Source organism: Patagioenas fasciata, chromosome 27, assembly GCF_037038585.1.
Source record: "Patagioenas fasciata isolate bPatFas1 chromosome 27, bPatFas1.hap1, whole genome shotgun sequence".
Taxonomy (NCBI): Eukaryota; Metazoa; Chordata; class Aves; order Columbiformes; family Columbidae; genus Patagioenas; species Patagioenas fasciata.
Genome location: NC_092546.1, coordinates 6,036,926 through 6,063,422, shown reverse-complemented (window position 1 = coordinate 6,063,422; position 26,497 = coordinate 6,036,926). Strand labels below are relative to the sequence as shown.

The 26,497-nt window shown below is 58.7% G+C and overlaps 4 protein-coding genes across 12 annotated transcripts; 2 read left to right on the top strand and 2 right to left on the bottom strand.

Annotated features, from left to right (window-relative positions):
* Nucleotides 1-4,015: 4,015 nt before the first annotated feature.
* LOC136113343 (ectoderm-neural cortex protein 1-like) lies at nt 4,016-7,561 on the bottom strand. Of its 2 annotated transcripts, none has more exons than XM_065858468.2 (2): nt 7,436-7,561; nt 4,016-7,017 (listed from the first exon to the last, which is right to left on the bottom strand). In XM_065858468.2, exon 2 carries the CDS (start codon nt 7,000-7,002, stop codon nt 5,233-5,235), a length of 1,770 nt encoding a protein of 589 aa, XP_065714540.1. In that variant the 5' UTR covers nt 7,003-7,017; nt 7,436-7,561; the 3' UTR covers nt 4,016-5,232. The 2 variants fall into 2 exon arrangements, with proteins under 2 accessions (XP_065714540.1, XP_065714541.1); XM_065858469.2 differs by having other exon boundaries at nt 4,016-7,012.
* Nucleotides 7,562-9,099: 1,538 nt separating this feature from the next.
* PEX11G (peroxisomal biogenesis factor 11 gamma) lies at nt 9,100-11,587 on the bottom strand. 3 transcript variants are annotated; one of them, XM_065858471.2, is made up of 5 exons: nt 11,491-11,587; nt 11,232-11,420; nt 10,526-10,704; nt 10,295-10,345; nt 9,100-10,179 (listed from the first exon to the last, which is right to left on the bottom strand). In XM_065858471.2, the coding sequence occupies exons 1-5, from the start codon at nt 11,554-11,556 to the stop codon at nt 9,951-9,953; spliced, it is 714 nt and encodes a 237-aa protein (XP_065714543.1). In that variant the 5' UTR covers nt 11,557-11,587; the 3' UTR covers nt 9,100-9,950. The 3 variants fall into 3 exon arrangements, with proteins under 3 accessions (XP_065714543.1, XP_065714544.1, XP_071655595.1); XM_065858472.2 differs by having other exon boundaries at nt 9,100-10,176; XM_071799494.1 differs by lacking the exon at nt 11,232-11,420 and having other exon boundaries at nt 11,491-11,563.
* On the top strand, nt 11,555-16,012 carry SAXO5 (stabilizer of axonemal microtubules 5). 2 transcript variants are annotated; one of them, XM_065858470.2, is made up of 8 exons: nt 11,555-12,188; nt 13,105-13,208; nt 13,391-13,485; nt 13,569-13,684; nt 14,016-14,134; nt 14,328-14,529; nt 15,179-15,267; nt 15,628-16,012. In XM_065858470.2, the coding sequence occupies exons 1-8, from the start codon at nt 11,555-11,557 to the stop codon at nt 15,814-15,816; spliced, it is 1,548 nt and encodes a 515-aa protein (XP_065714542.1). In that variant the 3' UTR covers nt 15,817-16,012. The 2 variants fall into 2 exon arrangements, with proteins under 2 accessions (XP_065714542.1, XP_071655592.1); XM_071799491.1 differs by having other exon boundaries at nt 11,660-12,188; nt 15,182-15,267.
* Nucleotides 16,013-16,524: 512 nt separating this feature from the next.
* Nucleotides 16,525-25,124, top strand: ARRDC2 (arrestin domain containing 2). 5 transcript variants are annotated; one of them, XM_065858493.2, is made up of 10 exons: nt 17,123-17,211; nt 17,362-17,480; nt 17,696-20,790; nt 21,964-22,030; nt 22,142-22,289; nt 22,459-22,561; nt 22,830-23,086; nt 23,352-23,511; nt 23,757-23,908; nt 23,999-25,124. In XM_065858493.2, the coding sequence occupies exons 3-10, from the start codon at nt 20,514-20,516 to the stop codon at nt 24,050-24,052; spliced, it is 1,218 nt and encodes a 405-aa protein (XP_065714565.1). In that variant the 5' UTR covers nt 17,123-17,211; nt 17,362-17,480; nt 17,696-20,513; the 3' UTR covers nt 24,053-25,124. The 5 variants fall into 5 exon arrangements, with proteins under 5 accessions (XP_065714563.1, XP_071655589.1, XP_065714565.1 ...); XM_071799490.1 differs by having other exon boundaries at nt 17,129-17,211; nt 20,398-20,790; XM_071799488.1 differs by lacking the exon at nt 17,362-17,480 and having other exon boundaries at nt 16,528-17,211; nt 20,398-20,790.
* The last annotated feature ends 1,373 nt before the right edge of the window (nt 25,125-26,497 follow it).

Below are 26,497 nucleotides of genomic sequence, written 5' to 3'. Positions count from 1 at the left end.
ATCCCGGAGCCCCCGCCGCCGGGAGCACCTGGGGAGGATCCAGCTGCTCTGCACAGGTGAAGGAGCCAGTTTAACCCAACCGCTTCCATTCCAGCACGTGGGCGCTCGCGTAGCGCAGCGGAGCCGCGCCTGGCCCCGGCGCTATCGCTTCCCCTTTGGAACGGCGAGAATACAACCAAAATAGAAACTTTCCCCGGTGCTCGTGCCAGTTTGGTGCTCCCAGCGCCATCCCATCGCCTCCGGCTGGCGCTTCCCCGCCGGGTTTCCTGGTCAAAAATCCCCGCTTGTGCCGTCCTGGCAAGCAAAGCACAAGCGCCGTAACCTCAAAGAATTGAAGATGAGAGCAGCTGGAAAATGGGGAGGGAGGGGAAGAACTGGGACTGCTCTCAAAAGGGTGATTTTTAGCAGCGTTGAGGGGACCCCCCGGCCGGTGTGGGATGTGCGGCGGTGCGGGCGAGGAATCGCTGTGCACACGATGAGTCTGTGAGCGTCTCCGGCGGCCGCGGGTTCTTTGTGCGCAGCAGGACACAGGGACACGGGCTGCGCTTTGCGCCCTCCAAAGCGCCGCCGGAATCTGGGTTGTGGCCCCAAATCAGAAAAACACAAGTTTTTCTACTTTTCCGCTGTATGTAAAATCCTGTGTTTAAATACGGCTTGATCTTTACGGGAACTAACAGACGATGTGTTAGCGAGGGAGATCTAAAGCGTGCGGGTGAGCTTTTGCCGGCGCTCCAGGCCGGAACTCACATCTGCTCAATGCAGGTTCCAGGGAGCGGAGCCGCAGCAGCCGCTGGAGGTCACTGCGTCCGCGTGTCCCCGTCCCACCCCGGGGGAGCTTCGTGGCCACTGCTGGACATTGTTCAACAGCAAGAAATGGAACCAAAGGGACAGTCTAGGACAGAAGTTACAAGGAGCTGCTTGCAGAGCAGTGAGTTGAACTTTTATTTTCTAACTGCGCTGTGTTCTCCTGCAGCCGCGGTTGTGTTGGAGCAGTCGGAATTGTTCCTAGAAAAAATAAGAGCCCGGATCAGGGAGATGCAGGGTTAACGAGGCCAGGAGGGATCCCTGCAGCAGATTCCCACTGGGAGCTGCAGCAGCTGGGTAGGGGAAGATCTCCATCTCCAATTTGCATCTGTTAGAAGGCGGGTGCTGCCGTCCTGTTCAAAGGAGCGTGGGCGTTTCCGTGTTACGCTTCAGTTCTTGCCGCAAGAGCAGGGCCGACATTCCTTCGGTGGTTATAAACACCTTGACTGACAGCATCATTGATAACGCCGGCGCTCGTCTGCGAGACGCGGCCTCCATTTCGCAGGGAGGGTGTGATTTCGGGAGAGGGTGTGATTTTGGGAGAGGAGAGGGTGTGATTTCGGGACGGACGGCGGTGCCTTCAGAGCTCTCGATGTGCTCATACCAACATCGCAGCAGCTCCGCCCTGCCTTGTCTGTCTTTAAAATCTGCAGCTAATTAACCCGAAACCCAAACCGCATTCTTTCTGTGCGGATGAATCATTCCGAGGCCATAGGCGATGACCAGCTTTATGCTAAACCTTCCCCTTTCATGTGGCTGAGACGGGGCCGATGGTTCCCATACGCGCAGCCGGGATTCGTTGGCAAACCAGATGCTTGAGGACAAACGTGCACAAAGGATGTTGGCTCCATCGTGCGCTCCGACAGTGGGAATGGGCTGGTTTCTGCCTTTCCTCGCCCTGTGATTCAAACCCGGTTTCATTTCTCACCCCGCAACGGGGCCAGCGGGCCCCTCCGTGTGCGGAGCCCGCGGCGTTCGCCGCTCTGGCCCCGCGGCATCTGGCAGAGGATCAAAGCCAAACCCCTCCTGGAGCTGGCGGGGCTGGAGCCAGCGATGCGGGTCCCTGGCGCTGGGACAGGAGGCTCAAATGGGGCAGGAATCGCTTTGTTTCGGGGCTCCGTGTATGCAGGAGCCTGAAAAACCCCCATTGTAAATCGTCAGCAGCACCTGGTGCCTTCTTACCGTGCAGGGCAGACCCGAAGCCATCCCAGGCTGGGATACGTGCGTTTTCAGAGGATCTCAGACAGGTAGATGTGTGTAATGTCCTGTTTTCCCTTCTAGAACGTTTAAAGTCATGGACAAAATCACACTGGGTGTAGTTAGTGCTTCGTTTTCCCTGGGCTGCCATGGTTCGTTGTTATAGTAGCAGCGTGGACTCCATTTCCCCGCTAGGTGCATGGCGGGTGCTCTGCAGGACATCTGAATGATCCATGGATGATCTTGGCCAGAAAAGGGAATTTCTCAGTTACACTTGTGGCACATATTGATCCCCATGAATGAGTCCCCCCTCAGTCTCCTCTTCTCCAGCTCCAGAGCCCCAGCTCCCTCAGCCTTTCCTCGCACGGGAGATGCTCCACTCCCTCCAGCATCTTGGTGGCTGCGCTGGACTCTCTGCAGCAGTTCCCTGTCCTTCTGGAGCTGAGGGGCCACAACTGGACACAATATTCCAGGGGTGGTCTCCCCAGGGCAGAGCAGAGGGGCAGGAGAACCTCTCTGACCCACTGACCACCCCCTTCTAACCCACCCCGGGTACCATTGGCTTCCTGGCCACAAGGGCCCAGTGCTGGCTCATGGTCACCCTGCTGTCCCCAGGACCCCCAGGTCCCTTTCCTCTACGCTGCTCTCTAATAGGTCATTCCCCAGCTTACACTGGAACCTGGGATTGTTCCTGCCCGGATACAAGACTCTACCCTTGATCAATGCATGGAAACATCGAACTGGGAGAACAGGTCTGCCGGGCGCAGGAGCGTCTGCTTTCCCCGGGGTGCTCCCCGGTGCGCTGGGGCCGGCGCGGGGCTCCGTGCCAGCTGCGGGGGGATGAAGGCAGCGCAGCGCAGCTCTGGCTGTTGCTGCCGCAGCCGAGCCCAGGTGTGCTCGAAGTGCCGGTTTCCCCAGAGAGGTGGTTAAGCTGTTAATTTGAAACGACGAAACAATTCAAAAAAGCAAAAGCTCCAGCAGCGGGGCCGCTCGCTCCCCGAGCTGAAAATACCCTGAGCAGGGCTCAGATAACACCCCAGCGCCAGGGGCTGGGGCAGACAGAGCCCCGCGTTGCTGCGAGCAGCTTTGTCCCCGGTGCAGAAGGCGGATGTGGCCGGGAGCCAACCTTTATTGCCTGGCAGCATAAAGAAAACAGCTGCTGTGAGTGAAAGATCTGCTGCTCTGACTTGCTGAGTGAAGTCGGACTTTGTCCGACCCTCGGGAATAGCTGTAGATATTAGTGATAAAGGTGAAGCGGCTCCCTGCTCGCCAACAGGAACGGAGATGCTCCATGCTGGCTTCTGTTCCCAGCCGTGTCCAGCAAAGCCGGGCGCTGCCCCACGCTCCAGCTGCTTGAACCCGGTGATCTCAAAGGGCTTTTCCAGCCTAAACGGTTTCACTCCGGTGCTGCCGGTGGGGTTCGCAGGGCAGGGTTCGCCTCGTCTCCCTGCAGCCCGGTGCAGGGCGAGCCATGGAGAGGCTGCAATGGCAAGGGCATGAGAAACCAGGATGGGAACGTGCAGTCGGTTCATCCGCTCCAGCCCGCAGCGGCGGGGCCGCTTTCCTCCTTCCAGTCGTGCCAGTTCTTGCCTATCCCAGCAGCTCGGAAGGGCCGTGACATTGATTGATTGAACTGAGTAACGGATCACACCCAAACCGTGCCGCTGCGGCGAGACGGTCGCTCGCAGCTCCGTTGCATGGTTGCTCTGGCCACGCTGTCTCACACCTCCCAACCCCAATGGAGCTTTTCCTGCAGCCACCGTCACCCGGAGCGGGCGGCGAGGAAACCAAACCCCACCAGGGACGAGGAGCGCAGCTTCATCTTGGGAGTTTCAGAGATTTGTGTGTCCTTCAAGGCTGGAAGACAAAACAGGACCTGAACTTTCCCAAGTCCCATCTTATGAAGACACAGGATGAAGGTAAAAAATGCTCTTTGCTATATTTCTCAACATTATCCCAAGCATGGGCTGGGAAAACCTGCACCTCAAGCACACAGAACAGACAGGAGCCATGGTGGGTTTAATTCAGATTTATTGAAGCAGCTCCAGGCTGAATAACAAACACACACAACTGCTGTATTAAAAAAAAGGAGGAAAAAGGAAAGTACAGAACCAGCCCATAGGCAAATCAGTCACGTGTTGAGACGTTTCAGGCAGCTGCCTCTGGTGCTGCCCGTGTTCTGAGCCGCCGCCTTCGCCATTTCCGGTCAATAGCACTTAAAATATTCAATGAAAGAAGTAAAAAATATTCCTCTGGTTCCTGCTCTGAGGCCACAGAGTTATGAGAAACCTTGGAACCTTTGGCCGAGCCGCCGGGTGCTGTGAAACCAGCGAGCAGCAAAGCTGAGGACAGGCCCCAGAAACCTCGTGTGTTACCGTGGGGTGACGGCTGCTCGCTTCCCTCGACGTCCAGGGTTCTCTACACGGTATTTATGACATTAAACAAGTCCGTGTGGGCCGTACATCTCCCGCAAGGGGAAGAGAAAAGTCCTGCAGGGATCTGTGATTCACTGGCACCTTTTCTGCCAGGAGCTTTAGGAAGGTTCCATTCCAGTTGCAAATTTTTGAAGAGTTAATGGCTGCATAGCAGGAAAGAAATGGCATGAAAGGGACACCAGAGTGTAATTAGAAGCGGAGAAACCCTGTGTTTATAAGCAGACAGGGCTTGTCTTACAAACACAGTTACCAGCCGTTCTGGGACCAGATCCCAGCTCTGCTGTCCTGGCAGCCGCTCGCGGCCCCGGCGTCTCCCGCGCCGCGTGGTGCCACCGCCAGATTAACCGCGGCCCCGGGAGGAGGCGGCCGCGCTAAAAGCAGCAGCCGGTCCCCTGGCACCGCGCGGTCTGTCCCGGCCCCGCCGCCCAAACGAGCCTTCTGCACCAGCAGCGACACCCAATCCTCGCGGGGCGCATTCCCCAAGATCCTTGCATAGGCCAAGACTCAGTGGAAGGGCTAAGATGCCAGGTTAAGCGTCTTGTTATTTATACTGATCTCCCCGCAGCGTTTCAGCACCTAAAGAGACGTGTTTTCTCCCTCTCGCGCAGGGTTTAGGTCTCAAACTGCCCTGGAAGCGCGTTTCTGCAGCTGACGCTCACACAACGCGGTTCTCCAGAACAACCCCAGTCCGGATCCACGTGCGTCCGCCCCTTCGGGGCTTCAGCGCAAAGTTACACAGGGAGCTTTGGGTTGATGTGCAACTATTTACCGTCCGGGTTCTCGGCCGCCCCGTGCCTCAGGCAGACAGGTACTTCCAGGTGCTGACGAAGGCGGTGGGGATGAGGGAATACGGCACCGTCGTGACGCTGCTCCAGGTGTCGGACGAGGGGTCGTAGCAGTCCAGCGTTTTGCAGCGCTGCGCCCCACAGTAGCCGCCCACCACGTACAGCCTGTTCCCCGACGTGACGGCGCGGCAGCTGATGCGCTTGGCGGTGACGTCCCCGAACTTGGACCACTGGAAGGTGTCGGTGTGGAAGCGATAAGCGGAGCTGGCGGAGAACTCGGTGTCCCCGCCGATGACGATGATGTGGCTGCCCACCACGGCGGCCGCCGTGTACCTCCAGGGCTGGGGGCAGCTGGTGGGCACCGTCCAGCGGTTCTGGCAGGGGTCGAAGCATTGCACCTTGGGCAGCTTCTCCTGGTTGGCGCTGGTGCCGCCGAAAACAAAGAGCTTCATCTTGGCTCCCACCACGGCGGCGTTGCTCACGCCTTCTCGTAGAGGGGCCACCAAGGACCACTTGTCCAGCTGCGGGTCGTAATGTTCGACCTGCTTGAGAGAGACGGAGGGAGAGGCGGGGAAGGCGCCGCTCACCGCCGTGTGACCCCCGACCACGTACAGACAGTGGTCCAGCTCAGCCGAGCCGTGGCCAAACCGCGCCACCAGCATGGGGGCGGCTTTGGCCCACTCGTCGTGGAGGGTGTCGTAAACCCAGACGTCTTTGGAGGCGCCGTTCTCGGAGCCCTTGCCGCCGGTGATGTACACTTTGCACCCGATGGCGCAGGCGCTGCACTCTTTACGAGGGCTCGGGATGTCGGCGCGAGGAATGATCTCCCTGGTTTTATGGTCCAGCATGTAAATCTTGTCGCACATGAAGGTCTGGCCGCCGAGCAGCAGCAGGGCCTGGCTGACCTTGCGGGGGCGGGCGCAGCACCCCGTCACCAGGCCGTCGTTCTGCAGGATCTTCATTTTGCACCGCACGGCGTCGGCCACAATCTCCTCGCCCAGCTTGTGGCTGGTCACCAGCTTCTCGCAGGCCACTTGTTTCCGCAGGTAGGACTCGGGCAGAAGCGCCAGGCGCACGGAGCGCAGCAGCTCGGGCAGATCTTCGTGGCGCCGGGGTAAATCGTAGCGGATCCAGCCTATAACGGCTTCATAGACCAGCGTCTCGTCCTCCACCTCCAGCTCCTCGCTCTGCACCAGCTCCAGCAGCTTGTCTTTGGGCAGCCGGAGGAAATCCTCGGTCTTGCAGAGCGAGGTGAAGTTGGCCAGCGCCATCCTCCAGGACAGCTCCAGCAGCCGCTCGCAGCAGTGGGCGTCGGACAGCAGCAGCATGTTCAGGCAGTTCCCGGGGTAGAGGTTCTTCTCCAAAAAATCAGCAGAAGCATCCCGAATGTCCTGAAACTGCAACATGTCCCCGGCCTCCAGCAAGGACTCGGCGTTCTCCTCATTAATCAGCACCCGGGCCGAGTAGGCGTAATCCAGGAGCAGCTCCAGCACCTCGGGGTGGAGGGAATCGTGGAAGTTGACCTCGGCGTCCCTGCTCTCCTTGAGTCCCCCGCTGAACATGGCGTCGAAGTACCGGCTGCAGGCGGCCAGCACGGCGCGGTGGCAGTGGAACGTTTGGTTCCCCGCCCGCAGCACCACGTCGGTGAAGAGGTGCCGCTTGCGGAGCAGGTTCAGGTGGGTGAGGAGGCTGTCGGCGTGGCCCGGTTTGTGGAACAGGTGGATGTTCACGGAGCCGGAGCTCGAACGGGACTTGCGGTTCTCGTGGCTGCTGACGGACATGGTGCCGAAGCTGCTCTGCAACGGAAAACCGGGGAGTCAGCACGGGGAGGAGCGCTCACCAGGGACCAGGACCGGCGAGGCTGCAGCGGGAGCACGGTGCCCAGTCGGTAAGGGGAGTTCGGGTGTCCCGCAGCGGCGGCGATCACCCAGTGGTACCGGAAAGTCCCGTACCAAACGCCGGTGCAGGGCCGAGCCCCGCGTAGTCCCGGAGCGGGGTGCGCTGTGCCCCCTCGGTCCCGTACCCCCAGTCCCGTAGTCCCGGAGCAGGGTGCGCTGTGCCCCCCTGGTCCCGTAGTCCCGGAGCGGGGTGCGATGTGCCCTCCCGGAGCTGCTCCCCCCGGCCCCGTTCCCCCAGGCCCCGCGTAGTCCCGGAGCGGGGTGCGATGTGCCCTCCCGGAGCTGCCCCCCCCGGCCCCGTTCCCCCGGGTCTCACGTTGTCCCGGAGCGGGGTGCGATGCGCCCTCTCGGTCCCGCAGTCCCGGAGCGGGTGCGTTGTTCCCCGGTCCGTCCCCGCACTCGCCGCCGCCGCTCCCGCTCTGCCGCCGCGCCCCGCCGCGTGGCCGCCCCGCCGCTAGCCCCGCCCCGGCCCCGCCCCTCTCCCCAACCGGTGCAGCGGAACAGCCAATCAGCGCCCGCAGCGCCCTGCGCTCGCTCTTTTTGTGAATGGGAACTGGGGCCGCGCATGCGCATGCGCCACTCGTTAACCCATTCACGCCCGGTGGCGGGTCCCCGTGTGTGCCCCCGGCGCCTCCTCCGCCGCTCCCCCCGGGCAGGAGCAGCGATCCCGGGGCTGGAGCAGCGCTCACCCCGCAGCGAGGCTTAGGAAGCCGAAAAAGGGACGAGGCGGCAGATTCGACGCTCGTAAACCCGGCCGCAGCTCCGGCCATGGCGTCACCCGGCCATAAAGAGCCATAAAAGCCGGAGTCAGGGTTCTGAGCTGGAATCAGCGGCTCATTTGTTAACGGCTTTTAAATCTGGGCTTGCTGACAAAGGGAGGTCACGGCCGGAACAAACCATCCCTGCTCAGCAAATGTTTTCCAGCACGGGGCAAAGCGGGAGCTGAATTGGGCTGATGGGCCGTGGCAGAAAAAGGGAAAACCAGCAGGTTTTGGGAGGGCTGAAAAAGAGCAAGTGCTGCCCTGGGCTGTCAGCAGCACCCACCAGGGGCACTTAAATGTTATGTGGGGGTCCCAGTGTGGACCGAAACCAAAAAAATACAACTAACAACAAACCCTCTGAATTTCAGAAATTCTGAATTACCGAATTTTGCTTGATCTTTGCATGTTTCGGTTTGTCCTGCGCTGCACCGGCTGCAATTCAAAATTGCTTGGTGAGGAAGTGGATGAAGCAAACACACTCAGACCAGTCTACAGGATCCTTTTGCTGTTAATTTGGTGTCGGAGGTGGGTGTAGTTGGGGGTTTGTTAATGGTTTAAGAACACAAAAAGATAGAACCTGATTTCTAATTAACACCCACTAAATTACAGCAGGAGCCGCTGCAGCTGGTGACAACTACAGCTGTCCCCAAGCAGCAGAACCCGGGTGCTCTGCTTGTTCAGGCACAAGACCTGCAGTGTGATCAGAGGAACAAACCAAGGGTCTCTTCCAGATAACGCTTTGCTGAGCTGTCCCGAAACCTGGAAATCTGACACCAAATTCTTAGTGCAGTGAGGAAGGCCCTGGGACACTTGGTGGGGTGAAGGTCCAGATAAACGAGAGGACGGGGCGAAGGATAAAGAGCACTGAGACCTCGCTCTGCTCTTTGACCACGGGCAGGAGATCGTTCTCCATGTCAGTGCCAAAAGAAAACCAACAAGAGAAGAGGTTAAACCTCGTGGAAAGGCGCTCTGTGCCGTGCTGGCTGCAGGGAGCAGCAGCAGCGTGCGGACGAAGCAGAAACGTTTGCAAAAGGCGCCTTTCCACGAGTTAGTCAGGTGCTCTGAGTTATTTTGGCAGGAGGAGGGCTGGTAACAGATGGGGAGCTGCAGCTAACGCAGCACAAATGTTTTCTGTTGCCTGGGCACTTGCTGGAGCTTTCTAGAACCAGATAACGAACGTTTGCCCAGTTATCAGAGCGAAAGATCACTCAAGGCCACCTTTGAAGCATTCATCTCGTTTATTACCGGCACCGCCTAGAAATATAACTGTGAAACTCATCTTGGCACAGGTGTAATCGGTCCTCTGTAAGGCAATTAATAAATTTGCTGCTTTTTTAAAAGAAAAAGCGACCGTTTGGCTTCTGGTGCAGTCCGGTGGAAGAGCTCCACCCGCTGGCAGTCTGCAAAGGCACTGCTGCCGGCTCAGGGTGCTGCTGCTTCAACGGGAAGGCTCCATTTCCAGATTTCTCCCTAGTACCAGAGCGCGGCAGAACGCTCGGCGCGCACCGCGCACAGCTGCTGCCTCTTTCCCCTCTCGCCTCTAAAGTGGCAGAACCGCCACAAACAAAAGCAGCGCTTGCTGCTGTTGGTGCTCTGGGCTCAGACACCAAATGATCTGCCGGAGGAGCTCCCAGGGTACGAGTCCCTGACGCAGGGGAGGTGCTGAGCGCTGAGCCCACAGCTCCAGCTCACGGCGTCCGTCCCTTAGAAGTTTTGTGCAACAGTACGGTGGCCGTTTCTCCGCAAAACACTGACTTTGTGCTCTTTTAAATGACAGTGAAGACTGCAGGGTTGCATTTGTCTCTTAAGACATAGGAAGGAAAGATTAAAGTGACTTTTTTCCCCATCTTAGATTTCTTGATTTTCATAGGATTCACCTGAAAGATTTCTCTGATGAAGAGTGATAAAAATTGTTCAGTGCAATCAATCTTCTCCACAACAGGTATCTCAACTACAGTTCCAGGATGTGTGGAATTACAATCATCAACACCCAGGAGAGTTAAATTCCCCCTGCCTCCATACAGGTATTTTTACCATGTAAAAACTGAGCTCTTGATGCTTCATTACAGTTTATGCAGATTCAGAATTTCCGCTTCTAGACGCTTGGTAGATCCCAATCAGGGAAGATACGGTCCCCAGGAGACCCACTAACCAGGGAGGGAAGCGTCCGGCCCAGAGGAAGCCCGGGGGCAGCCAGTGGATCGCGTTGGACAGATCCGCCGCACTCGCCAGGATGCTCAGAACTTCAGCCTTCACTTGTGCTTTCATTTCCTCCTGACTCGGAGGCGAAGACGTGCTGCTGGAAGTGTGATATTAGTGACAACCCGTCGTGTAACAATAATTAGTGATAGCTCATAAACGCCACCAGAAATATGTGGGTTAATGAGCTGTATAGCCAAGGAAAGGAATCATACCCCTTGTGCTGCCTCAGCTTTCGTCTTAACTGGAACAAGATTCTCAGGGACCTGAAAAGAACAGAGTTATTCCTGTTGTAGCATGGAAGGGGGGTTCTCTACCATTACCCACATCGGTGAGGCAGAGCGCCCTTCTGCAGCAAAGAGAAGCTGCTACGTTAATGCACAGTGTTCGTTTCAAGAGGGTTCCTCCTTTCAGATTCCGGGGTTCAGCCCCACCCCTGTCCTTACCGCAGGATGCCCAGCAGCAGCGCCCAGGCCCAGAGCCCCGTGCTCAGCGCCCACCACTTCTGGGAGCCCACGCGGACGACGCCGGCGTCGGCCGCCCACGCCACGTGCTCGCAGGGGTAGTAGAGCTGGTTGGCCAGGTTGCTGAGCACCGACAGCCCCCGCACCAGCGGGTCTTCATCCTGTGGGGATCAAACAGCAGAGTTATTTCTACTGGTAAGTGGTATTCTTTATTTTAACAGCACAGGGGGGCTCTGGGGATCATCCTCCATCAGTGCTCCAAAGACTGGGTGTTCTTGCGTTGCTTATATTAACCTATTTATTACATATTTTTCTTACAATTTTGTTGTGTATTTTTATTACTAATTTTGACGTACATCTATACTGAGAAAGAATTGATGACATTAGCTAGGACTGATTAATTTCTTACTTACAATACATCTATTAATTATTAGTTAAATATAAACTAAGCACTCTGCTTCTAAGCAATGCATCACTTCACCTTCTGTCTCCTTGTTGTCACGCAGAAGGATCTAAAACTTGAACAATATCCCCTCGTTGTGCGGGGTGTCAGAAAGCATTGATCACATCAATTGGTTAATGATGGGTGCGTCTTTCATAACTTAATCACAGTGCATATTAATTTGGCGGCTTCTCTTCAGGGACCTGCGGGTGGCCTGGGGGGGCTGCCGGGGTACCCCGCGCTCACCTTGGGGCCCAGCCCGTAGCTGCAGCTGTAGCTGAGCATGGCGAGGTCATCGAAGAGGCGCAGGGCCGTGCGACAGGCGCTCAGCTGGGCCGACACGGCCAGGAGGCTCCCGGGGAGCCCGGCCGGCGCGGGCTGCGGCCCGGCCAGCGCCCCGCCCGCCAGCTGGCAGCCGTAACACAGAGCGCGGACCTGCGGGGGCACAGCCCGGTGAGCGCCCGGCCGCACGGGCAGCGCCCGCCGGGCCGCTCCCGCCACTCACCACCCGGTCGCGGCCCCGGTGCGACTCCAGAGCGGCGACCAGGCCGCTGAGCGCTCCCGCCGCCATGGCAACACTTTCCGGGGCGCGGCGCGGTGCACGCCGGGAAGGCGGCGGAACCGTCGCCATAGCAACGCGGCCCAGCGGCTGCCGCGCTCCAGCCCGCCCGGCGATGGCGGCCCAGGCGGTCCCCGCGGTCCCCGCGCCCCTCACGGGCGTTCCCTTCATGAAGGCGTCTCACTTCCAGCTGGGGGATGAGCGCCAGGCGCCGGCCGCTGCCCGCCAGTCGTTCTCTCACAGCCAGTTCCCCCCTCACTGGGGTGTCTCCAGGCCGCCCCCGGCCCCCTTGCCGTGCAGCGGGCAAGTGCTGGGCCCGCCCGGCGGTGACGGCGGGGCAGCCCGCTCGGAAACCCGCCTGGCGTTCCCAGAGAAGCCCCTGCAGCCGGTGGCACCGTTTGTCCCCCCGGAGTCGTGTGTCCGCATGCACTCGGATCCCCGCATCCGCGTCCTCACCTCAGAGACCAGGGACAGCTTCCCCTGTCCCCAGCCACAGCTGCCGCCCCCCCTGCCCGCCGCCCGGCTGCAGAAGGACAACGTCCCTTGTGGGGACAGGGAGAAAATCAGGCTCCCCGCCTCCATCTACAGCACCTCGTACCCGGCACACGAGGTGCAGCCGGCCAGAGCGCGGCCATCGCGCTGGGGTGAGCGCGGTCACGAGCTGGCTGTCCCCAGCACACCTGCCCCAAAGCCCCCAGCAGGGCTTGCTGGGTCTCTGTGGTTTGGAGAACAGGAGACCAAGGGGTGACCTCCCTAATGGTTATAAATATATAAAGGGTGAGTGTCAGGAGGATGGAGCCAGGCTCTTCTCAGTGACAACCAGTGACAGGACAAGGGGTAAGGGGTTCAAACTGGAACACAGGAGGTTCCACTTAAATATGAGAAGAAACTTGTTCCCGGTGAGGGTGGCAGAGCCTGGCCCAGGCTGCCCAGGGGGGTTGTGGAGTCTCCTTCTCTGCAGACATTCAAACCCGCCTGGACCCCTTCCTGTGGAACCTCAGCTGGGTGTTCCTGCTCCATGGGGGGATTGTACTGGGTGAGCTTTCCAGGGCCCTTCAACCCCTGACACTCTGGGATTCCCCAAAGTCCCCAAAGCTCCATGGGAGTCCTGGGCACCGAGGGGATTGGGTGGCTTGGCTCGTAGCAATTCAAGCTGTTCTAGCTATTTGGATATTTTACTTATCACTGAGCAAATCAATCTGATGCTTATAGAAGAGGTCAGTAGCACGCACTAGAGCTGCTCACCAGCTGAGCTTTATCTGCACGGCTTTTCCAGCTGTTTCCAACGTTTGCTGAGCCCTCCGATGCTGCAGTTTTCCCACCAGAGCTGGGTCAGTTCTGCTGCACCACATCCACATCCTGCGGTGTTGTAGCTCACCCGGCGTTAATTCCTTTTGCCCTTTCATTATATGAAATGGATTCAGCAGTACTAAAACACTAAAACAGCAGCTGTCTTGAGACTGCAGCTTCAAGATCATGAATATTTCCTTGCCAGGGCGAACAGAGCGTGTTTAGAAATATTAATGACGCTGTTCGTTTTCCCTCCCGGGTGTCTGGCAGGGAGTGTTCCCACCATCAGAGGGGATGGACAGTCCTACTACAACACTTCCTACCAAGCACAGTTTAAAGGTGAATGGAGTCCACCCGCCAAGCCAAGTGGAAAGGTAACAGCACGATTTTTTGGGGTGGCGGGAGAGGCGCTGTTAAAAGGCAGCACGTTTGCATGTTGAATTCTCTCCTGAAAGGGGTGGGATCTGCACAAGTAAAAATCACATGGATGGGAAGACAGGAAACAGAGGGACTGTGCTTTAATGGCTGTTCTGTGCCTCTCTTGGCTTCCCTTCAGCACATTTCTTCGATTAAATTTGGGGATCCCACAAGCAGTGGATTTACAAGCGAGCAGAAATACGCCTACAGTGCCCCGGACAAGAAGGGACACAGGTATGAGCAGGAGAACCAACAGGCGTCCCCTGGAACTGCTCTTTCTGGTGGACGTTGCTGTTTAAGCACCCGATATCTCGCAGGGTCTACGACAAGGAAGGTGCTGTGTCCCAGACCCACCAGACGAGCGTGCGGCTGGGGGACGGCTGCAGCAGGTTCTCCACCTCCACATCAGAGCTCTTCCCGGCCCACGAGCCAGGTGGGACACAGCGACAACGTGTACGGACCGCTGCTGAGGTTTAGAACCGGCCCAACGGGAGGCTTTATCGCTTGGTTTTAGTGGTGTAGTTGTAGAAAAGGATATCATGCATTCATATAATAGGTATATAATTTTAGATTTTTAAGGATTTATAGTTTTTATGTACTCAGTGTCATCGCTGTGAGGCTCAGTGCCATCCTCACTCCGCTGCCCTGGCTGGTTAAATACCTGTATTCCTTCCTGCGCTTTACTGCATGAGCAGAAGCTGCTCTGGCTATAAATTGTTGAGAAACCAGAATGCTCTGACGTCCTTCCCTCTCACTTCTGCCAGAGCCTGTGACGGCTGTCCGTCCGAACAAAAACGCCTCCTCCATCCTCAGAGGTGACGAAGACCCCGAGAGAAATCGAGCATTGACAGCAACTACTACTACACGGCTCTCCTACCCAGAGGTCTGTTCCCAGCTTTGCCGAGCAGGTGTTGCCCTGCTGGAGACTCTCTCTTTTTTGACAGACGTTATTCTGGCACCTAAAACTGACGCTGCTGTCCCTTCTCCCCTTCCCGCTCTGGGCTGTGCAGGGTATAACATGCAATAAGGTGCCCTCCCCAGCCTGTTTCTATTAACGCAGCTCTTGTGTTCCCCAGACTGGCAGGTGGAGCTTCGCCCCAAAGCCCGACTTGCTGCTGCAGAAACACCGAAGCAACATCTGCTTGGGAGACGAGCGTTCGGGCTCCCGCTTCTTCACCACGACGCAGCAGGCAGACTACCAGCCGCCCCGCCAGGGCCAGAGGGTGACGGCAGATGGCAAGAGCCACCGCGAGAGCCACATCCCCTTCGACTACCACAGTAAGGCCACATTGCTCCGGCTGTTGTGGTGCTGGATGGAGTTTGCTGAGGTTCTGGCTCCGTGCGAGGGGCGACAGCAGCTGGTGCTCTGGGAAAGGAGGCGGGTTGGAGATGGTTTGGTTTTTAGAAGTTGTTTTGCATTTATATTTGGGAGGAAGGAGATTTTGATCAAAAGCTGTGCTTACACAACCTCAGGAAGGGATGTGGTTACAGCTGGTCCTGGAGGACATTAAGAAAATCCTCCTCTGACGTTGCCTCCTGTTTCTGATGGCCAGTGCGCTGCAACTAAGAGGTCCCTTCATGCCACGTGTCTGGGTTTAAGCCATTTATTTTACTAAATCTGGAACAGATCATAGCTGAATTGATCTTCTCCTTGGCCCCAAACTTCTGGAGCAGCTCTATAACTAGCAAACGGAGCGATATTCCTGTAAGTGCCATGTGAATGTCTTCATTTAGCTCCTCACCTCGAGAATTGTCTTCTGTCTGAGCAAAGGTTTTCAGCCAAGCATGACGGCAAAGCCCATCGTTTCCTCTCGTTAATGGAAATGCACGCAGATCTGGGACTGCTAGTCAAACTGCAGAGCTTTTCTCATGTTGCCTCCTAATTTACTGGCTTGGCTTTAATTTCTCTTCCAACTCCATCTGTCAGCAGATGGGAGTTGTGTCACAACCACGCAGGCCATGCTGGTCCCACACAGACAGCAGAAACAGCGGCTCTCTGAAGACACGCTACAGCAGGTACGGCCTTAATAGGCTGGGATTAACCACAGGGTGGCTTAGGCAGGCGGGATTATACCAAGCAAAGCTGTAACCTCCCCATTAACCACCAGCTTTGGTGTGTACTCTTGGGGCACCCGAGCATCAAATCCCAGCTGCCTCCTGTCTCATGTAAACGCTCTGGGGGAGCAGAGTTTGGGCTGAGAAAAACCTCTGAAGGGAGAGGAAGGACAGGGAGCCAGGCTCCTGAGCCAGGGAACACTGGAGGGAGGGCGAAGGGGATTCTGGTTCCCCAGATGTAGGAGCCGCCAGGTGCCACGTTACCTCCTGCCTCTTCCCCAGCCCTGTCCTCACACACTGAAAGCTTTTCTCCCTCCTCAGGTGAAATCCTCACCCCTGGCGCTACCCTGGAAGGCGCCGGATCCCTTCAGGACTGAGCAGCGAGATGCGTTCACACCCAAGTCCGGAGGCCCGGCAGGAATCCCAAATGCGAACGGCCAAGTGAGCTCCGTCCCCCTGGGGACCCTGAAGAAATACCGTCCCAAGAGGAGGGTGCACTTCGCGCCGTGATGTTCTCCCCTCTTCAGCGAGCGCCCGGAACTCGCTGCGCCGCGGCTGCCTCCACGTCGCGTTACCTGTTAGCGGTCCCGCTGTCCTGCTCTGGCCCCTCTGGGTGCGATTACAGGGAACTTTTATTTCTCAAATTGAAAGAGGACACAGGAAGGTGTTGTGACAAGAAGAATAAACACTGGGAGATTAACCAAAAGACACGGGTGACACATTTTCTTTGGATTGTGAGACCCAGCGAGTGCCTGGGGGCAGGAGGAAACAGCTGGGGTGGGGGGAAACTCCGAGAAAGGGCAAAGAGAGCAGAAGCAAAGCAAGAGGCACCGTCAGGGGTGTGTGTGGGCTGGAATATTCCCTTGTTGTCTGTTTGGATTTTGATGTCAAGGCCTTGAAACCAAAGGTCAGTGAACAGCAGGGCAGAGAGGCAGCCCTCCCCAGCTCGGGACGTTTTCCTGGAGGTGTATTTCTGTTGAGTCCATAACTCCCCCTGAATGCTGAGCTTGCACTAACTCTGCTCGGGATGTGGGTGTTTTAAAGAGGGAGCAGCACGGGCTGCTCAGCCCCCCGTGGTTATCCACCTTCTCTTGCATCTGGATTTTGATGCGACTTCAGACACAGGGAGTACAATCGGCTTTCGGGGTGAGGGTCTTGGCTTTCTAACCCCCTCTCCAGCAGCACCCCAGGAACGTCTGAGCCAACCAGGGAGGCCAAGCAGCTTTTCTTTGATTCCCTCAGCGCTGTGAATCCTGCCAGCACGGCTGGGGGTGCGTGACCCCCCTCCCTGCCGACGGAGCCGCCAGCACGTTCCCGTCACACGTCAACAGTGTCTGTGACTCGGAGATAAGGTGAAGTCACGTTATTTCTCGACGGGTTTAAAAACACGTCACTCGTCTCCCTGGCCCCATCCTCAGCACAACAACGTGAGGTCAACACTAAAGCACCGCTGCAAAACAGGGTCTCAGTCCAACCATGTCGATGATTAGGCCTGTGGGGTTGGGCCAGTTTGGGGCAGGGATAAATTAGGGGATCTTAGTGTAGCCTTTGCTCTCCCCTCCCCTCCCCGGAGGGCTGCAGAGCTGCTTGTCCCGCTCGCCCCAGCCCAGGCGGGGACTGGAGACATGGGGACGGCAGCGATGCAGCCCCTGGGCTGTGTGCGGAGCTTGTCGGTGGAGCTGGACGCCAACAGAGCGTGGGGCGCGTACACCAGCGGGGAGCTGCTGCGCGGCCGCGTGCGGCTGGAGCTGCGCGGCACGCTGCGGCTGCGGGCGCTGGAGGTGCAGGCTCGCGGCCGCGCCACCGTGCACTGGCTGGAGAGCCACAGCGTGGGGCTCAACACCGTCTACCGGGACTACACCGCCTACCAGACCTTCCTGCACCGCCGCTGCCAGCTCGTCCTCGGTAAGGCTGCGGCACAGGGTGCTTCTCTGCCTCAGGACCCCCTTGGGCTGCTGCAATCCCCCCTGGGTGACCCTCTGCCCTGATGGGTGCTCGTCCACCCAAGCAGGGTTGTCCCTCTTGGACACCTTCTCCTCTTCTGCTGGTTTCTAGGAGGTTGCTTGCAAATTCGAGGCCAGTAGAGCACGAAAGAGTTGTGGCTTTTGTTCTGTTTGCATGGGGAAGCGCAAATAGAAGCATCTGTTCGCAAGTGTGGAAAGAGCACTTAGTAGGTCAGTAAATATTGGTTTTCGGTTTCCTGGTGCTGGGACCGCATGCCCTGCTGGCATGCTGCTTAGATCCACTGCGAGAGGACAAGGCGCTTGAGTTCTTTGTGTGGCTGGGATGAAATGATCCAGAGCCGAGGGTTATTGGACATCTCAGCTGCCCATCCTCTCATTAACTCCGTTTGGTCTCATGAAAGCGTGCCTTTTATCCTCCTTTCCAGTGATTACAGTCGTGGCTCTGTGGCTTTTCTTCTCCTGGTGGCCTTGTTCTCGCCTGTGACACAGTGCTCAGCCCCCGAGGTGGCCCAAGGACTTCACTGATGCTGAGCGCATTTAACAGTGTCAGTGCCTGAGAGCCCTCCTGGTATCAGCCAGCTGAAAACGTGCTGTCCTCCCAAAGTCCCTGCGCCTGCTTCCCTCTTGTTGCTTCTTGATGAGCCGAACCGAACCGTGCCTGCGTGGGGTTTAAAAACTGCAGGTTTTGTCATGGTAACGAGGCAGTGCAGAGGAGGGAAGCCAGGCGAGATAACCGCCCTCCCTCTGCTCTCCCCGCCGCCGGAGCCGGAGCCGGCGCTTTATCTGCAGCTTCCTGGCAGGGCGGTGAGCGCTGGCACTGGGGTGCTGCCCCGCCAGACAAGAAAAAGGGGGAAAGAAGGATGTGTGGCATATTTAAACACATATTGTGTAACCACGTTAGATAGGGGGCGGGAAGAGAGGAAAGGATGGAGGTTTACTGAGCAGGGGCGAGGAAGACCCCGGATTGTTCAGCACAAGGTGATCCAAGAGAGCCCGAGGGAACAGAAACACTTTTGGTGCCACGTTTCCTTCTGTCCCAAGGTGTCCTACCCTGGGGACAGCCCAGCGTCTAGAAACCATTTTATCCTGATGGATAGGTATGGCACGTGGGCTCCGAGCACTGTGGGTCGGCCCTCGATCGGCTCCATAATCCCCGTACGCAGGCAACGCTCCCAGGCCTGGCAGGGATGGAACTTATTCCTCAAGCCGGGAGCGCGCGCTTGTGCGAGGCTCCGTGTTGTCCCGTCTCGTCCCCACGCCGGCTCGGGGCAGAGCTGCTGGCTCCTTTTCACCTGCTGTGTCCCCCTCTTTCTGGTTTTCCAGGGACACTCATGTGGCTGCAGGGTCAGTGGGGAGAAGCCACCAGGTCCCAGCAAGCGCGGCAGGGAAGGAGAAGCCCCTTCTGGGCTGGGCTGGATGTTCAGCTCCTGTTAGGACTGGCTTAAGCCTGGCCAGACTCTAGGTGGGGCTGAAGAGTTGGAGATCTTTCCTGCGCTGAGCCTGGCCTGGGTTTTAGCTGGGTCTGGGCTCCAGGAGTGTTCTTGAATGAAGAAACCCTTGGCTGTGGTCGCACAGCTGTGGTGTCTGGAGGAGGGACCCCCGCCCGGCGTTGGGGTCCCAAAAGAGGTCACAGAGGGGCTTCCCACCCACACGGAGGCACCGAGGGGTGGCTGGGGACACCTGAGATACGGGAGGAAGGTTTGCAGAGATCCTCATCCGTGGGCGACGGCTGAGTCGCGGGCTGGGTGCTGACCCGCGGGAGGAGGAGGAAGATGCCAAGCTCGGGATGGAGCTGCCCCAACCCAGCCAAGGCTCCAGCCCCTCTCGAGACCCCCACTGCCTCTAATGTCACCGTGCACCGCAGTGGGGACACCGGGCACCTTCCCAGCACCGCTGTCACCCATTCACTGTGACGTGCCTCCCTTCCTTCTTTCCCTTCTTGTTGTCAGGCTCCCTTTGCAGGCTTTGCGATGATTCATATTTGCTTGTGGCTGCAAATAGTCGTGCACAGAAAATAAACCACGGCTCCCTTCCCTTGGGGAAGGAGGCAGACAATTCCAGTCGGCCTTTGGAGACGCCGAAAGCTCCTCAAGGCTCCAACCCAGCTCGTTTTTGGTGGCCGAGATCAACCCAGCTCGGCACAGCAGGTCCTGCCCAGCACGGCTGGGAGCAACTTGCAAAAATGCTCAGAAATTTTGGCTGAGCAACATTTTTAATGCCTGTTTTGTGTTATCCCCAGCCCGTGCCTGCGGTGCTGAGCTCTGGTGCCCTGCAAATGTGACAATCGTGATTAAACTGGGAGTTTCCAAAGCCGTATTAACTCTTTCAGAGGGGTCCTAGACGCCTTTCTCCTCTGTTCTATGACATCTCAGGGTGCTGCTAACACCGATGTCCGTGCCGGGAATCACCACTTCCCAGTGTTCGTGCTTTTAACCCGGCTGATGCTGCTGCCATGGAGGTGCAACTGGTTGCTGGGTGTCAGAGCAGCACCACACGCACCCCAGTATGAGCTGGTGGAAAACCAGTGCTCTTCTGGTTAACGAGGCGGAGGGAAGATGTGTTGCTCACTCCACAATCGCACAAAGCTGAACCGGAGCCAGTTCTTGGTTTCTTAGAAATAAGTGAAGCCGCGTCCCAGACCGCTTTCCCTCGTCACCACTTGGCCCAGCCGCGCCGTGCGAGAGCCCAGATCCAGCCACCGCTCGTACCGACCCCTGGGAACGCGTCTTGGGACGGGAGGGACGCGGCTCCGTGTGCGCCGCAGCCCTCGCCCCTCGCCCACGGGGGCTGGAACAAACGGGGCTGCGGCTCCGGGGGAGAAACCCCGAGATTTCACCCCGTGAACGTGGATTTTGGCCGGTGCCAGAATCCCAAGGGTGGGACGGGCGCTGGAAGGGGGTTTTGCGGGGTGCTGAGCAACACACAGCGGGTTCTCCATGGCAGCGCTCGCCTCTGTCACCCGTGTGCTCCGCGACACGGCCCCGTGGGCACCCGCGCTCCGGGGCGCCTGGGGACCCACGCGGGGCGGTGACCCGCGCGGGGCTGGGACACACACCCCCACACACCCCCCGGGCAGCCCCGCAGAGGCGGGGACCGGCCCGCACATGCTCCCTGCCTTGTTTTCCAGCTCCCGCTGAGGCCGCCCCGTCCCGTCCCGTCCCGCCCCCCCGGGGCCGCCCCCGGGCGCGCCGACCACTTAAAGCGGGGGCGGGCGGCGGCGGCGGCTCCGTGCGCGTTCCCACCATGATCTTCGATCGCGTTAAACGCTTCTTGCTGATGCTGGAGGGTGCGGAGAGGGACGGACCGGTGGCTTTCAGCCCCGGGCAGGCGGTGACGGGCCGAGTGGTGCTGGAGCTGGCGGCCCCGACGCGACTCGGCGCCCTGAGCCTGCGGGCGATGGGCGCTGCCTGCGTGCACTGGACCGAGTCCCGCAGCGCCGGCTCCAGCACCGCCTACACCCAGAGCTACAGCGACCAGGTGGAGTTTCTCAACCACCGAGACACGTTGCTGGCACCCCCAGGTACCGTAACCCCGCCGGGGGGCACCCCCGGGCAGGGCAACCCGCTCGGGGTGGCACACGGGGGGGGCTCCGGTTGGCTCCAAGAGTGGGGATAGGGGTGCACTGGAGACCCCAGGAGGTGAAATAATGGTGTATGGTGCTCCAGACACCCCAACCAGTTGAAATCTGGGTGCATGAGACACCCTGGCTGAAATCTGGGTGTGTGGGACACCCCAACCAGCTGAAATCTGGGTGCCTGGGACACCCCAGTTGCTGGGTGCATGATGCCCCAACCAGCTAAAATCTGGGTGCGTGGGACCCCAACCAGCTAAAATCTGGGTGCATGATGCCCCAACCAGCTAAAATCTGGGTGCGTGGGACCCCAACCAGCTGAAATCTGGGTGCCAAGGACACCCCAACCAGCTGAAATGCGGGGGTGTGTGACACCCCGGTTGTTGGGTGTGTGCCACCCCAACCAGCTGAAATCTGGGTGCGTGGGACACCCCAGTTGCTGGGTGTGTAGGACACTCCAACCAGCTGAAATCTGGGTATGTGGGACACCCCAACCAGCTGAAATCTGGGTGCATGTGGTGCCTGAGGGTCTGGGCACTCTGGGGTTGGGGTGCATAGGTCCCCTGCAGACACCCCAAATGCTGAGTGCACCCTGGGGTGCTCAGCCAGGCCTTCTCCCTCTGCAGGGCACCCCGATTAGGAACTGGGCTCCCCTTTTGCTGTGGGTGCTCCGGGGCCGGGAAGCAGCATTAGAGAACTCCTGCAGAGGTTCAGGACTTCACTTGGAGTGGGGGTCAGGCTGTGTGACCCCCAGGTGTCCCCTCTAGCCCCAGCTGCTCTGTGCAGGGGCGCAGACCTTGGGGGCCCGGGGGGCTCGTCGGCTCCTGGCTTGGCCGGGCATCTCTGGGCTCTTGTTGCTGGGTGGCTGCAGGGTGACATGGAGCCCGCCCAGGGACGCTTTTCGGCTCTGCGAGGGGTGTCACAGGGTCATGCGTGCCCAGGGACACGTGGAGAGCACCCGCCGGACGTGCCCGGCTCTCATGTTGCAGCTGTATTAGTGCTGCTGCAGCTTAACCCGTGCAGAAATATCCCGGTGCCGTCCTGCTGCTCGTTTGCTGTGTCCCCACCGCCGATCTGTTCTGCAGGAGAGAGATAATAATCCTAAATCCGTTTTGCCCACAGACAACGGCGAGGTCACTGTCCTGCAGGCGGGAAGGCACGAGTTCCCCTTCACCTTCCAGCTCCCTGAGTAAGTCGATGCTTTTTTGTTGTCTTAATGCAAAGGGGAGGGCACAGGGCGCCTCAAAAACGAGATCGGTTCAGCAGAGCCCTTCTAAACTGCTCCTTGCTCCTGGCACAGGACCCTGGCCACCTCCTTCGAGGGCAAGCACGGCAACGTGCGCTACTGGGTGAAGGCCAAACTGCGCAGGCCCTGGGCGACGGTGAAGAAGGTGAAGAAGGAGTTCACGGTGATCGAGCCCATTGACATCAACACGCCGGCGCTGCTGGTGAGCTCCCCGAAGTTTTGCAAACTTGAATGCATTGCGACAACATCTTGCGTCACATACCTGAGAAGCTGCCGATGCTCCCTGGGCAGGTTCTCAGTGCCAGGGAGGCGCTTGCTTTGAGTTTCATCCGTTCTTAACTAAATGGCTTAGGTATGTCCCTTTCTTTCAGGCTCCCCAGGCAGGCGCTAAGGAGAAACTTGCTCGTGCCTGGTACTGCAATCGCGGCCAGGTTTCTGTCACTGCCAAGATTGACCGAAAAGGCTACACCCCAGGTGAGACGACGCGCTGGTGCCCTTGAGCCTCTGCGGGCCCCGGAGTCAACACCAGCGGGAGGGATCTGGGGTCACTGCGAGCCGAGCTCTTCATTTCTGGCATTAGATCCACTCTGAGAGCTTGAGTGTGCACAGCTGATGCGACCGGGCCCCTCGGGACACGCTCCTGGGGATTAAACCGTGTGCCCTGGGTGATATTATGCAGGAATTCCTTGAGGCAGGACCAGGCTCCGTCTCCTCCTCCTCCAACACACGTCTGTTTCGGTAGGTGAGGTCATCCCTATCTTTGCGGAGATCGACAACTGCACCAGCCGAGCGGTGGTGCCCAAGGCGGCCATCATCCAGACTCAGACCTTCATCGCGCGCGGCACCAAGAAGCAGAAGAAGTCGGTGGTGACCAGCATGGTCGGGGACTCCATCGCGGCGGGGAAGCGGGAGGTGTGGCACGGGCGGGCGCTGAAGATCCCGCCGGTGGGTCCCTCCATCCTCCAGTGCCGCATCATCCAGGTGGAATATTCCCTGAAGGTGAGTGACTGCACGGGGCTCAGCTCAGCGTTTCCCTTCCCACCTCTACTCGTTCTGCTTGCTTTGGGCTGGCACAGAGGTTTTTTGGGGCTGGTTAATTGTAGGAGGTGTTGCGTTTTCCCCGTTGCTGCTCACGCAGGAGCATTTCCCTCTGTTTGCATCCCGCTGTGAGTTCCCTCCCGGCCAGCTCTGGGGTGATACCCACCCCTGCAGGCTGGGAAGGCACCAACAGCTGAGCTTCCCTGCTCGTTTCCTGTCTCTGAAGGTTTGTGTGGATATTCCTGGGATGTCCAAGCTGCTCCTCGAGCTGCCGCTGGTCATCGGAACCATCCCGCTGCACCCGTTCGGGAGCCGCACGTCCAGCGTCAGCAGCCAGTACAGCGTCAACCTGGAGTGGCTGAGCAGCATCCCGGAGCAGCCGGAGGGTGAGTGGCTCCCCGGGTGCTACAAAACCCCCTGGCCACCCCGCTCTACTTGGAGCAAGTTCTCAACCCTCTCGCTCCAGCACCAGCATTTGCTTTTCTTACTCATTTTCTCGTTGTGGTGCTGCACCTCCCTCGCTGGGAACTGGGGAGATTTGGGAATTAATGGATTTTTACCCTCTTTGCTTGTGTGTCTCCCATTAGTGGAGGGTGTTTCCTGTTCCCTAAAGCCTCTCTTCTCCCTCCAGCTCCCCCTGAATACTCGGCGGTGGTGTCCGGCTCGGATGCCGAGCAGAGCCTGGCTCCGCCGTGCCGCAGCGACCTCGGCAGCATCCTGGAAGGACCTTTCTTTGCCTACATCCAGGAGTTTCGCTTCCGACCACCTCCCCTGTATTCAGAGGTAAAAAATCCCCCTGAGCTGGGAGAGCTGGTGGAAAGGGCTGGGGTGCTCCCGCCGCCGGGGTTTTTAACTCTGAACTTGGCTTTGCAGGTTGATCCAAACCCCACTTCAGATCACATCCGTCCACGCTGCATGACCTGTTGAGAGAGGCGCACGGGATGTGGTTGACGGCATGGAGATCCCTTGGGATGGAAACCGGCACCCTGGCAGCGCTTCGGGCTGGAAACGGGGCCGTGGTGGCCGTGACGCCGGCTCCGCTCGCTGTCCCCAGCCGCTCCCTCGTGACCGTCCCACGCGCCGACACCGAGCGCTGGGGCGGACTCGTGCGTGGCAGGAGAACACGTGGAGTGGCTCCGCGTGGGGATGGACAGGACGTGGAAGGTTAATAACCCCAGGATTTTGGGGTTAGAACAGGGGAGATTGAGCACGAGCCGGGATTGCTCTCCCCTCGCCTCCCGTCGTGGGAAACAGGAGCTTGGAGGTGTTCTCAGGGGTTCTGGAGAACGTTTTGCTCTGGCTCGGTGCGCGTCCGTGGCGCTGCGGGCGCAGCTCTTCTGCAGCCGCTCACCGGGGCTGCTGGTCCCTCAGACACTAAGGGGCCTTTTTCCTGGCCAGATGAAGCAAAGACTTTGTCCATTGCTGATGAGCCTGGTGATGCCCGTGTGGGGAATGGTTCGAGCTGCCCTACCCGAACTGTGAAGGCTTCCACGGGCTGCTACCAGAGCAGAGGACTCGGGGGACGGATTTACCATCTGTGGTGGCGTTTTGGTGCCGTTTACAAAGAACAGGAAAGCTGGTTCCTGGGCGTCAGCACCAAACTGACCAATATTCTAATTCCTCCCCTGCGATGGGGCTGAAACCATCCCAAAAACCACGGTACCGCCGCGGGGTGTTGGAGCCGCGGCTCCGGCATCGCCGTGGTGGCCAAGAAGATAAGAAGGAAGCCAGATCTGAGGCTGGTGGCAACCGTGGGAGGTTGGAGTTTAAACGAGTCCTTCGTGGCCAAGGTTCCTGCTCAGGATGGGCTCCCGTTGGGGCCTGAGCAGAGTGTGGGTGCTGAGGACCTTTGCATTCCCTCGCTGAGTCAATCCCTCCCCGCTCGCCGGGATTGCTCAGGTGACTTTTCTATCTGTGAACACTTTTGTAGCGACCACTCTTGTCTCTGATTATTCTTTTTGTACGGAGAATTTTGGTTGAAATAAATTCTTTAAACCCAGACGTTGCCTGGATATTTTATTTATCTGTTATTACTCTCATTCTGCTGGATCTGCTGGCGGCTCTGCCATCGCTCGGCCCGTGCAGCCCTTGGGGTGTCACAGCAGGTCCCCTCCCCTCGCCTTGTCACCCTGGGGACACCCCGCTCCATCCCGCGCCGCGTCCCGCTCTGCGCTGGGATTGACTGGGGGGCTCAGCCGCAGGGTCAGTCCCTGGCACCGGGATGCGCGATGCTCCGTGTCCCCAGCTCCACCACCACGGGGCGGGTTTGGCCTTTATCCCGTCACAAACCTCGCGGGGCCGTGAGCCATCGCTGCCACCGCTCCTGGGGTGTTTTTTCCACCCTCGTTTCCCATGTCGGGGCTGTTGGAGGATGAACTCGCTCCTCTCCATCCCCAGGTCCCAGTGGGGATCCGGCTGCTCCCCAGAAGGGTCAGGAGGAGCAGGGAGGCTCCTTCACCTGCTCCTCGGGCTGCGATTTGGGGTTTCAAGGCAATTTCTGTGCTCCATGTCTGCTGAGCACAGCAGATTTCGGCACGTGCAAAGCCAGGCTTGAGTCAGGTTTATGTCTTCCACAGTCTGTGCTCTTTAAAAATGTTGCCGCTGGCATGTGAGACTCTTTTTCAGTTCCCCCCCTTTAATTTGATTGTTTCCCGAGCCGCTCGGCGCGGCGGCCGCCCCGGCACACACGTGTTCCACAGCCCAGCGGGATCGCTCATCCCCGTGTTCCGCAAGAGCCTCCTGCTCCCGCAGCCTTCATCCAAACCGGCTCTCCGCTCCGCGTCCCGCCCGTACCCAGGGATCTTCCTCGGAAGAGGATTAACCGGCCTCGCAGCGGGTTCATTTGCATCCCCATTCGGGAAATGCGTGCCCGGATCTGCTCTCCGTAGCCGTGCTACGTGACTTTTCGGTGACATCAAAGGGCACAAAGATGCCTCCCAAGGAAACCCTGTGATCAGCCACCCCGCCGTGGCACAAGGAGCCGTTCTGTGCCGGCAAACGCCCAGCGGCAGCCACGGCCGGGGGCTGCCGGTCAGACCCCGATCATCTGCCCCGACCGCACAAGGGGACGCTTATTCCCAGGCACGGAGGGGGGAAAAGGCCACCGAGCCGCCCCCTCCATCCCAATGAGCCTTTTTGGGAAACCATGTCACGCCGGGCCGGTGACAGCCGTGGGGACAGGCCATGCCGGGCCGGGGAACCCGATGCCGGTGGGCGCCGCTCCCACCCCCCACGTGGAACGGATCTTTCCACCAGGAATATCAGGTTTTTCTCGTCCAGACGGACAGTAGCACAACCCGGGGGGGCACAGCGGGGCTGGGGCTCCTGCCAGCGATTGGCTGCGCTCCTGAACCCCCAGGGGCTAAAAATACC